We start from the raw sequence: 12,140 nt of genomic DNA, 5'->3' as shown, positions 1-12,140 counted from the left end.
CTGGCTCTTCAACATACAACAAGAATAGCTGCAGCCATCGAGTTTGCAGATCAGTATCTGGCAGTACATTTTCTTCTCACCTTGGCCCAGACATTCTAGCTCCTTTTTTCTTTGGAGCCACTGCTTCCTTTTTGGCTTCCTATAATGGAAATGTCCACCTGTTTCTCATCTCCTTTTCTCTGCAATACAAGTGCTTTTGTTCAGTTTTGTCAGTCTTCTGCAGCTTCGCGGTTTGACTTCAAGGAGCTGGCCATGCTGGCCTTCGGGCCATCCCTGGATTACTGTAACAATTTCTTCAAGAATTGCATAGGGCAAGCATTTTCTCCAATGTTTTCTTTCAATAGGGTGGTTAGGGTAGAGAGTTCGTGTTCTACTAATGGACTGTTTATCTCATTTTTAAGGTGAGCAGTGCTGAGATATTTAATGGCTGTTATCTTTCATGCTGTTAGCCATTCTGTACAGTCTGCAGAGCTGATTGTGATGAAATGGGAAGCTGTTATGTTACAGGAATCTCTACCTTCTGTATAAAATTTAAAAGAAAAAGTACTGAAGGTTGAAGGGCCTTGACTTTGGCTCTGGTACATGTCACATGGTACTTTGAAAGGCTGTGCAAACATTAGGCAAAGTGAGTAACGTGATACACAAATGAATGTTCAGTCCCACTGAGTTACATGCTTAGCAGGGGCAATACAATCAGTTCATGTCAGAAAGTTTGACCAAATTAAAGGTTATGGATGCTCCAGAAGAGTCCATCATTAGGTCTAAAGACCTGCTGTGACACAGGAGTGTGCCTTCAGTCATGATTAGATAGCAGTGTTTCTGTGATTGTTTGAGACAGATGTGAGTTTCCCCTGACATTGTGACGGTATCAAGAAGCCCTTTAGGCACAAGTTTAATCTGATATGGACATTAGCTATCAGAACTTGTAATTGGCTCGGAGCCATTATTATATCTGCCTGCAAAGAGTCTAGACATCTGGCAGGGTTTTGTTCCCCACAAAATTTGCCATAATACCTTTGTCTCTTGTGTGAGCTTTGGGCAGTACCTGTCTAATATGTGAACATGGTATTGTGCAAGCAAATGTGAGAGATCTCTAACATGCACTGACTTTCTTTTACCAGCAACTAGTACAGTGGATATCTCAGGCAGTACAATTGCCCTTCATTTGTGCAATGCTAGTGTGAGTTTGGATGGTGCCTTTGAGTGTATGCAGAAAGAGCTTACAGCGGTTCACAAATGACTGCATATATAAATTCTTTGAGATTAAGGTGAAGTGCGCTAGCGAGCAGTTGGTTAGAGGACTGAAACTAAACTAGTTCATATATTGCATATGATTTCATGCTCTAATATGTCACTGTTTTTCTCCCTCCTTTAAAACTGCAGAACGCAACAAAAGTTTTGAAATGTCTTCCTTCGTGGAAACCAAAGGGCTTGAACAACTTACCAAGTCTCCTGTGGAATTCGTGGAGTATCCTTGACTTTCAGAAAGCTACTTTCCTAGGTTTTCTATATCTGAGATCTATTACAGGGCTTTATTGAAATTTGAAGACGTGAGCTGGAAAAAATTTGGAAACCAAATGAGATTTGTAGACTTAACTGTCTTCATAGATGATTTAATTGGGCTGGACTGATGAGCTAATTTAAAAGCTGGCAAGAGTCCTTGTACTATGGGTTAGGACTGCAGGGAATAGGCTCAAACTGTATAATGAAGACCTATTATTTTGTATTTTTTTTGGATAAATTTATCATCTAATGTGAAGTGGTCTGAATTACAGTAAGCAAACTGGCAAAATGTGGCTGACTTGCTTTTTGTAAAGTCATGCAAGAGAGTTTTCTTTCCCATCTAGTTCCAAGAGCACTGACCTTATTGCCACCCAATTCTATTTTTCTATTTAGTTTACTTTTTCTCTTGTAGCTTTTAAAGAAAAGCTAAGGAGGAATCTGTTTAAACCTTACGATGCTTCTCAATGTCTCATCCTGGCTGCAGTTAAGAAAAAAATGACCAAGATAAAATAGTGCCTTAAAGAAGATTAATGGAAAGCAATTTCCACAGATAACCTGCAGCATGTTCTCATCTCTGAGATTTGTAGACTGAACTATAAGAAGTGCAAAGTCATCATTTCTGTCTTTATGTAGAGGCCAATTCTAATGCTCATTTCAAAAGAGCAAACACTTGTACTTTTTAACTGAGAACCCCTTTCCCTGCCAGAGTAAGATTCACTGTTTACTGCTAAAAATGCAATCTTAGGAAAATTCTGAATTAGGAACTATAATTATAAATGGAATTTTATGAATGCAATCTTTCTTAAGCATATACCTGTGCTACTTCTTTGTTTATTCTGAGTATTTTGTCACCTTTAATTACCCCATTAATTTATATAATCTACAAAAATGTGGATCTCTGCTATTACGGTTGCGGAAATCCAATTAGGAACCTAATGCCTTCTGTAAAGACCATTTGCATTTAAGTATTGCAGTTATGTGACCTCTCTGCAAAGTCATTTTTGATACATGTACAAAATCTTAACTGCCCATCATTTAGATACAACAAAATGCAGCTAAGCCGAATTTACCCAAAAGGAACACGTGTAGATTCTTCAAACTACATGCCACAAGTCTTTTGGAATGCTGGCTGCCAAATGGTGGCTCTCAATTTCCAAACAGTAGGTAAGTTGTGCTGGTCTCTTGATTTTGTAATCTGTACTTTTCTACTTCTTGATACAGTTCATGACTGGTAGGTAAGAAAGGCTTTATGCATCAGAAGAGTCCAGTGGTTGAACTACAGGGCTGTAAATTTATGTTTTTAATGCAGTTTATCTTTTAACTGGGAATAGTTGTAATTAATGTTCTGTAGCTAGTGTAGTATTTATACATATTGGCCTCCATATTGTCATCATTTCTAAGTGGCTACCATTAAGCAACATTTGGGAGTTAGCTGTGATTTTTATCCAGTCTTGCAAAAAATCTCAGTACATCAGGACATAAGGGATGTATGCAAAAAAAAAAGTGGAAAGAAAATTCCACTTTAGAAGTAAGAAATTAAGAAACAAAGACATTTGGGCCCCTATATGCACAAGTCACTTTTGAAATAGGTGTGGCGCCTTCAAAGATTGTATTTGTTCTGAGAAATATGAATATTTCCAGATACTGGATCCCAGGATATATCCTGTCCATGGTATCATGTTATCATTCCCTTTTTCATTTCCAGTAGAGCCCATGTACATGCTACCACTCCATGGAATTACACATGGTCTGGAAGTCCACAGAGTAATGAAAACTCCTCTGAGCAGATTTCAACTAAGTATCAGGCTCCTGCTGTCTGTTGTTAAAAGGGGTTTGAGATATTAAATACTCTGCTGGCATGGATACAACAGTGCAGTCAGTACAACGCTAAAGTACTCAGTACCTAATTAACACTCCTTTTCAAATTTAAAAGTTATCTTTTGAGTAGTCTCTGAAAGGTGCCTTGTGGATGTGATTCCCCTATGGAAAGAATCCAAGAGGGTGGATGCAGTCACATCTGAAAGTTCTTTTAATAGATATAGCAGCATAAATAGCTTTTGTAGTTGTTGTACTTGTTGTAGTTCATTTGACTAGAATAAATAGTACTATTTTATTGCTTTTTCTAAATCGTTATCTATCCAGAAAATAATTCTCATCAATATTTATAATACCTAGATTTGTCTATGCAAATAAATATGGGAATGTATGAGTACAATGGCAAAAGTGGATACAGGTTAAAGCCAGAATTCATGAGAAGACCAGACAAACACTTTGATCCATTTACTGAAAGTATTGTGGATGGAATTGTAGCTAACACCTTATCTGTGAAGGTATGTACATGCAGTGGTGAAAATACTCTCATAACAATGTCAGAGCATGGATAAATTTCTGTTGTGCAGAGACCTAGCAAATAGCCACATTAATTCAAGACAGTACAATTCATTTCATTTCATGGAGTGATGTTTAAGTTTTAAATGGCAGATAATGCTCTGCCTCATATTTTGTTGTAGTTTAAATAAGTGTCTTTTTATGGTATATATATATTTGGGGGGGGGGGGTAGAAATATTTGCATAATTGATGAATTTAAGAGTAGTTTGTGTTTTTATTTATAAATGGCTGAATTTAAAATGCTGTGTTACAAAGCGGTCACTTGCAGTGGAATGGTTAGAACAGTACACTGGTATAAATAAATTTCTGGTTCCCTTTAAGTTCTCCAGCAATAATCTGGAACCATAAATGTCAGCTGCAAGTCATTGCCAACTTGCTTTCAGTGGTTCCTATTTTAAGGACATCTAATGAAGTTTAAGGACTGCCAGGAATCTACAAATTGAAAACTCCTATGAATGTTTGTAGGGATAGATTGCATTGGCTATGACACAAATTTATACTGAGTATAACTCTAGTTATGAAAACATAAACTTTCTGAAATCCTGTTCTGCTTTTAATGGACTTCCCATTAGACCAGTGTGTGTATTATAGAATCCACCTGCAAAATATCCTGTTTTCATTGAGGAAAAACAAGTATTTCCTCTCAAGCTGCAGACATCAGTGTAACAGATCAGTGCTCAGAGGGCTATGAATAAAGCAGTAACCTGCCGACATGCATGGTAAAAAAGGAAAAAAGACAACTCTGGAAATGACCTCCCATGGTGACCTGTAGTCATGGAAGCTTTCAGTTCCCCTTGTGGGTTTAGAGGCTCATTCTTCTGCCAGTTTACTAAATAGAGGTGGAAGTCATTTGACAGTTATTGAGAAATGCAGTGTTTTTAACAGGAATGAGGATCCAGGAATCATGAGAGCTGTCAGAGGCAGCCACTTCTGCCTGCTCAGAGTAGGCTCTACTAGGTGTGCCATAAAGGCAGTGTCAACACTGATCCACTTGAGAACAGAATTAGACTTGTTTTAGGTAAAGACAAATTTCTTATGTTACAGAGGCAATGCTGTAAATGCCTCTTTAATTTTCTGAATTAATTGCAGAGCTTTCTTAAACTTTTTAAAGATGAGAGTTGAGTTTCCTGTTAAATTAAGAACTAGAAAAGCCCACTATTTTACAATTGTCTTGTGTTCAAAGTCCTCACCCTCTATGAAGAGCCTTTATTAAAATATCTATTTTAGCCTTTTTTTTTCCTCCCAGTAAGAATCATATATAGTTACTCTACTGCATATACCTCTTTCCTTCCAGCACTGTGTTTTAAACCTGTTGTTGAAACTGGTTAAAAATTAAAGGTCTCAAAAATACTGTGCATAGAGACAATAAGATTGGGGAATGAGATCCAAATGACTATTCTTGCTAAGGGAAGGGCAGTAGCATGATCTCAACCACATTATTGCTCACAGGGGAATTCAGGGTCACAGGTCCACAGGAAATCAGACCTCATAAGCTGTTTTTCTGTGCCTGCAGTATTAAACAGTGTTTTTATTTACTTATTGTTTTAGATGTTTGTTTTTTTTTGTTTTGCTCTTTCCTTGTTTTGTTTTGTTTTTCTTTGAAAACACATATTATCTGATAAACAATGAGGATTATCCACCTCCATCTTAGCCACTTTCTTAGTTCAACAATCTCTAGTGACATCCGCTTTGTTTTGATCTTAGATTATTTCAGGTCAGTTTCTTTCCGATAAAAAAGTTGGTACCTATGTAGAAGTTGACATGTTTGGCCTGCCTGTGGATACAAGAAGAAAAGCTTTAAAGACCAAGACCTCACAAGGCAATGCAGTTAATCCTGTCTGGGAGGAGGAAACTATAGTGTTTAAGAAGGTTGGTGTAACATTTGCTTCTTAAGTCAGCATTGAGTGTGTTTAATCACTGCCCAGTTGGCTAATTCTGTGTTCTACGGATTTCATTTGTTAAAAAAGATAAAGAGATTTTTAACAGCTACTTCTCCAACTGTTTGTTATTAACTATTTCTGGTATAATTTTGCCATAATTTTAGTCATGCCAAGCCCATAATGAAATAAATCAATTTCAAGTCACCTCAGTTGTTTGCCTAGAATACAGCTAGAAATAGCAAATATGTCAGTGGACTCATCTACATGGGATGATGCAGTGCTGTCATATAAATGAGCAAGTGCAGATTCTTGAAGCAGTTTAGCTGAATTTCCACGGTGTTTTGCCTCAGCTGAACAGCAGATCCTGTTAACCTGCAAGCAAGGTGATGTGAGTACAGCTGTAAACTATCTGGCGGTCCAGACTAGCTTGTTCAAAAAGCTGAAAACACTGAGCATGTTTTAGGACTATACAACATGGATGTCTTACTGTGCTTCACAATATACCTACAGCAAGTTTTCTAGCAGGAACTATACTGTCATCTGGATTGTATTTATTGGTTAGTTGGGTCCTGAGTCCAGGTATCTGAAAAAAAAGGTGATTTAATTTTTCTTGGCAAATGTATGGCACACAGAGATGTTTTTACAATTGGTCCTTGCAGCCCTGCTTTCTTGGGAGTACAGCCCTTTTCCCAGAATATTTTGCCTTCTGAATAACTTTCCTTTGGCAGCCTGCCAGAGCTTAAGTTTGGAAACATCACTAGGATTTTTCTTCTATAATGAACTTCTAATTAATGTGCTTCATTTCTCTGTTTAGTTACAATCATGCCCTGACTGCCTCTCTGCTCTGAGAAGCATAGATTAGTACTTTTAGTAGCGTTGAAAATAAATTGTAGAGATTCTTAGTTTTGAATTGTTGCTTTTGTTTTTCTTCCAATGTCTGTGTCAATTTTAGCAAGATGTGTGAAAAAAACACCTGCACCCAGCTCCAAAATACATGTTATTTTATGTATATTTACAGAGTAAGAAAATGATATTTTTTTAAATTGTACACTATTTTTTAGAAGTAATATCAAATATTTCAATCTTAGTAAAGTAGCTCAGTAGCCAATTTCAATTTGTTTTCTTTTTTCACTGTTTGGCCTTCTTTTGTATTTGGTAGCAAGATAGCATCCTGTGCTAGTAAGCATCCCACCTGGTTAAACCTATTTCCCCTGAGTAGACTGCAGCACTCAAAAACGCTACTGAGGTTGATATGGTTCATGTAATTCAGACATTAACACTTTGCAACTTGTGTTGAGTTGCATGTTGAGTTTTCAATACTAAGATACGTTACCAGAGGCTTTTTTGAGAAGTAAATAATCCATTTGGTGCAGACACAAAGGAAAAAGAGAATATGCAAGACTGACTGATTAAGTGGAAAGCGTTTGAATGTGATTAGAGTTGAGCTGAGTCCCTTGTATCATATTGAAAATGCAGGGCCAAATTGTTGGATTCAACGTATTGTGCTAACATCCCACCTCAAGTTCTTTGAAAGAAGAACAGTTCTATGAGAGTTATTTTTAATAATTTTTAATTTTTAATTTTTATTTTATCCACCCTGAGCTCTTGTATGGTAGAACCTCCTGTGGATGTATAGATGTTACTATCTGCTGGGCTTAACTTTATCTTGCTGTCTGGTAAGTTTTGTCTGGATCGAGCTGTTTCATTCAGAGCAGAAAGTTAATAATGTGGCAATATTTATTTTTAGGTTGTTTTACCTACCCTGGCATGTTTGAGGCTAGCGGTGTATGAGGAAGGAGGGAAATTTATTGGCCATCGGATATTACCAGTCTCAGCAATTCGACCAGGTAAACCCGTTTCTCCATTGAAGCAGACATTGTGTAGTGAAAAAAAAAGCAAATCCAAATCCTAATTACTGTAGTTCACCAGCAACCTTGTAGATTTATACAATCTGAGAACTTGAATAATGTATTTCAACTTTGAAAAGGGAAATACCATATTTCACCAGAAATGTAGATTTCTAATCAACCAGAAAAAACATCAGAATTAAATATCAAAGGTGTGGTTGGCACTTGCTGATCTTTAGTAGATTAAAAAAAAAAAAAACACAAACATCTTTTTGAGAGTGGAGATGGCTGGGAATGAAAACAGAAGATGCTCCTGTAGTGTAATTTTAATATGCATGCAACATATATGCAAGTTGTTGTAGCTCTGCAAAACCTTTAAATCAGTCTCAAATTACTTAAACTGTTATTGTCAACTATTAAAAATATATATAAAAAATAATTCCTGGCCTCTTCCAAATCATATTATTACCACTATTATAATTAATAGGCACTTGAATGTAATTTTCCAGATCAAGAGACTTGTTAAATATTTTGCTTCAGAAAGCTACAGTGACACTGGCATTTTGAGCAGAAAAAAGTGTCTGACTTCAGTACCAGCTTTCCAGTGAGGGGAGGGGAGGAATCTAAACTAGGGCAAGCATATGGGCCATAAACATACTTCCAGTGGAAAGTATCCAGTGGATACTTTCACTGTGGAAAAGGAAGACTATATCTTCCTACACTATACCTGGTCTACTTGATTCCAGCAGTAACATATAACTTACGTGTCCCTGTATCTAGCAGTTGTTGTCCATATTATTCCTCAAGACCTTAGCTGAGGTACTATCTAAATCAGTCTCTAAATCTCTTCCAGTACTTTCTAGATCCCCTCTCATGGCCAGTGATGTCAGGGCTTTTCTAAGAAGAACTCCAAGCCATCCTGCCTTGGCTGGTGTGGGTCATGTGGCCTCGCTGTGAGCATGGTCAGGTAGATGGATGTGACTGCTGGGCATCCACTGCTCTGAGGATTTCCTCAGTGGTCATAATTTCTCTTTCCTTTCTCCCTTCCCTCCTCTCTCCTGCTGTTGGCCACACATTCCTGGCTGATGTGCCAGCTCTGCTGATCTCCATACCTTTTTGTGAGCAAGCTTAGATTATTAGTACAGTGGAAAATTCCATTTTTATGCTAGGTATATTTTCTGCTGGGTTAATGGATAAGCTTGCTTTGTGGTGGATCCGTCTAGCTCCAGAGGAAGACATGTGATGGGTAAGAAGAAAGGGAGTCGTGAAGGATTTCCATCATCTGGTGGAAGTGAGCTCTTAGCAGGGCTGATCCCTTTTTGCGGCACTTACCCTTCATGTGGCACAGAGTCCTTTCAACAGAACATTAAATCACATTCATGCTTTTAAGTTTGAAATTTTTAGAACAGAAGCCACTGTGTTAAATCATACAAGCACTTTTGAGAGCTTTTATCCTCAGGCATTTTCTTCTGTCCTTTTGACTCCAGTATTTGTTTACAGCATGAGATGGAGAGCAGCATGTTGGTTTTAGTCTTTTGTACGTGCTGAAAATTTGCTGGAGGAACTAGAGGGGACTGAAAAACCTTTGTAATATAAAATTTAGCTCTTTTCTGAGACATTGAAAACCATCATACTGTCACACGGTATTGTCATTATTCCCGAAGCAAGAATTTAGCTGTTACTTGGATATTACTTGGAGAGGGAGTTGCTTCGATCAGCCAAGTGAGGATCCCTCCAGATAAACTCATCCTGCTTGTGTCTTGTATCTTACAACTACCCATATGTTTGGCTCCATACTCATCCCTTTGGACAACAGCTTCAGCCATCATGTGGGAGACAAAGGATGCAGCTTTGCCACACTGAAGACAGTTTGCTGGGACTGGAAGTCCATTTCTCCCATTCCTACCAGCAATCCCATTGCTATATTTAAATTAAGCAGTATGGTGAGGCATTTGAGGGAGCTGCACTGAAGGAGGACTCTGGGAAATTTCTGATGTTTGCATTTTCCAAAGTTTAGGTTGCTGGGCTGTCTATTCACAAAGTCAGGCAAGTCATGCAGTGGGTGGCTGGGAGAAGAGGCTTGGGGCTGCCAAATCTGTGGTTCTTTGCCATTAACTTGGCTAATCTGCACTGCAGTGCTGTATATGTACTGTTACAGGACAACTGTCTTTCAAAACTGTCTGAAAATGTTATTTTTCAGGAACAGATATATTCCTACAGTTTGTCACATGACAGGATTCACCCCTCACACACTTTGTAGTTATAATGCTACATTGTCTATATTTTTAATTAGGTATTACATCACTGATCTCAATTTTACTTGTCAGTTTGGATTCCTGAGTACTATAATGGTCACTTTTGAAAACATAGCAAGAGCTATGAAACAAATAACCAAATAAAACTCCAGTAAAAATCAATACAGGAGAAAACATTCAAAATTATATTAATGACAACGTTTAGCATTATTCAGAGATGTGAAAATAAAGTGTAAATACTATTTTAAGCTGTAGTGTCATGTGCCTTTCGAACAATCCCTTGTCTGCATACTTACTTATCTCTGAAACCCTTTGGGTAAATCTTACCCTGATAGAAGTCCCTGGGGTTGCTGGCTCAGTTGGAGCCAAACTATAAATAATAAATGTTAACACATTGCATTGGACATCTCCATAGAAGAGTTCTTGCTCTGAACTGGTTCATTCTTATTTTACAGGCTACCACTACATCTGTTTGAGGAATGAGAGGAACCAACCTTTGACACTGCCAGCTCTCTTTGTGTACATAGAGGTCAAAGACTATGTGCCTGATACTTACGCAGGTAATGCTGTGAAAAAAAGGTATTATGTATAGTACTTCTGTTGTTTTTATTTCTAAAATGACATTTCTAGTAGTGTTCCTTTCTCACGTGTGCCTCATGTGAAGTAAAATCCAAGTTGGGTGTAAGCTTTGAAAAGCCATCATAAAACACTGTGTTCAGAAAAATGCACATCCACATGACCCAAGCAGAAAGTCAGAGAGGGTACATTAGAGTACTTGCATGTGATGGTATACTGTCATTCACTACTGTTTCTATGACTTAGGAATATCTCTCACTGGCAGATCTGTAGGAAAAATACAGCATCTTAAAGCCTGAAGAGCATATAACATAAGAGGTTTGAAATTGATGTATTTGCATTATTTCTAGATGTGATCGAGGCCTTATCCAATCCAATCAGATATGTAAACTTGATGGAGCAGAGAGCTAAGCAATTGGCAGCACTGACTCTGGAAGATGAAGAAGAGGTAAAGAAAGAGGTAAGGGAGGTTTTAGAGTCTCTGCAAATTACACTGCAGTGTTTAAAGGTACCTGCTTTGCTTAGAAAGTCCTTGGAATTGTGCGTGCTGATTGCTTAAATACTTGCAAACATCTCATGCAGAATGAGACTAGAGTATATGAGTGCACAGCAGCACTGTTCTGTGTGTGTGTTCCATTGAAAGAAGCGTGTTGTGCAAGGCACACACTGTTCAGAGGTAAAGACACGCTGAAAGCTGACTGGGAAACTGAATTAGGTTTTTGCTGATGTGCAGCATTTTACGTAGCAGATTCAATAATTATAAGTAATTGCCTGTTGTTTTCCAGGGTGGTGCTGAAATTGTCCTTACAAAAATAACAGTGCTGTACCAGCAGCTTTGCCTGAAAGTATTGTACAGTATTTCAGGCTCTGTTTATTGCTCTTTGTTGTACATACAATTGCATAGACGTAATTTTGAGCATAATTCATCATGCTGACAGTTTAGCTTTCACTTCCAATGCAGTCTTGTGTTCCTCCAGATGTTCAACCTCTCTTCCAGACGTTATCACTGTGACACCTTCAGCATGGTTTGAGAATGTCAACCTTGTATTTTGAATATTGCTCGTGTCAGACATTAGACGTATTGCATGAATCAAAAGGCATTCTGCAGGGGTCTCTAGCATAGATGAATGCTTCAAAATCCTAAACTGCCCTCAGCTACGCTAACTGCCTTCTTCAATTCTCAAATGTGCAAAGCATCATTGAACTAGATTTTGTAACCAATAATACATTCCCAAAGCAGATCAGAAAATTGAAAGTCATTACAATTCAGTGGCCAACAATTTACTCTTTGTGCAGTGTCACAAGTTCGGCTGAATGAGGACACTATGAAATGCTCAGTAGTATCTTAGGTAGCTATCTAGGACGCTCTACACATGAGATTCTATTTTAATAGCATAGTCTTTTTTTAACATAATCCTTTAAATACCTTAGAGGTCATTTTTACTTTTGAAAAAAAAGTCCAGATTTCTCTGGTCTGTACAAGCTTGTTTGTTAGAAAAATTCTATCACAGAGTATCTTCTAAAGTAAGTGCAATGATGGAAAGCTGAGTTATAGTGCTTTGGTAGTGTCAAAGAGCTTCAAAGCTTTTGGGAGAAAGGAGTGAGCTTCAGAGTAGTAGAGAAATATTTTTTAGAAGAAAACTGTAGTGATTGCAGTGATGCATTTACTAAAAATGTATAACCATTTAAT

General features: G+C 37.7%; 1 protein-coding gene across 7 annotated transcripts in view; it reads left to right on the top strand.

The window, feature by feature from the left end:
* The window catches only part of PLCB1 (phospholipase C beta 1), a 376,089-nt gene that overhangs the window by 288,405 nt on the left and 75,544 nt on the right, over positions 1-12,140 (top strand). For all 7 annotated transcript variants that reach the window (XM_090134858.1, XM_031597889.2, XM_090134862.1 and 4 more), the window contains 7 exons: positions 1,384-1,468; positions 2,543-2,667; positions 3,679-3,833; positions 5,597-5,761; positions 7,520-7,619; positions 10,330-10,434; positions 10,801-10,910. In XM_090134858.1, coding sequence (XP_089990984.1) covers positions 1,384-1,468; positions 2,543-2,667; positions 3,679-3,833; positions 5,597-5,761; positions 7,520-7,619; positions 10,330-10,434; positions 10,801-10,910 — 845 coding nt within the window. The remainder of the gene's footprint in view (positions 1-1,383; positions 1,469-2,542; positions 2,668-3,678; positions 3,834-5,596; positions 5,762-7,519; positions 7,620-10,329; positions 10,435-10,800; positions 10,911-12,140) is intronic.

This window comes from Phasianus colchicus, chromosome 2 (assembly GCF_987193195.1).
Source record: "Phasianus colchicus chromosome 2, bPhaCol1.hap1.1, whole genome shotgun sequence".
Classification (NCBI taxonomy): domain Eukaryota; kingdom Metazoa; phylum Chordata; class Aves; order Galliformes; family Phasianidae; genus Phasianus; species Phasianus colchicus.
This window is presented reverse-complemented; position numbering and strand designations above follow the sequence as displayed.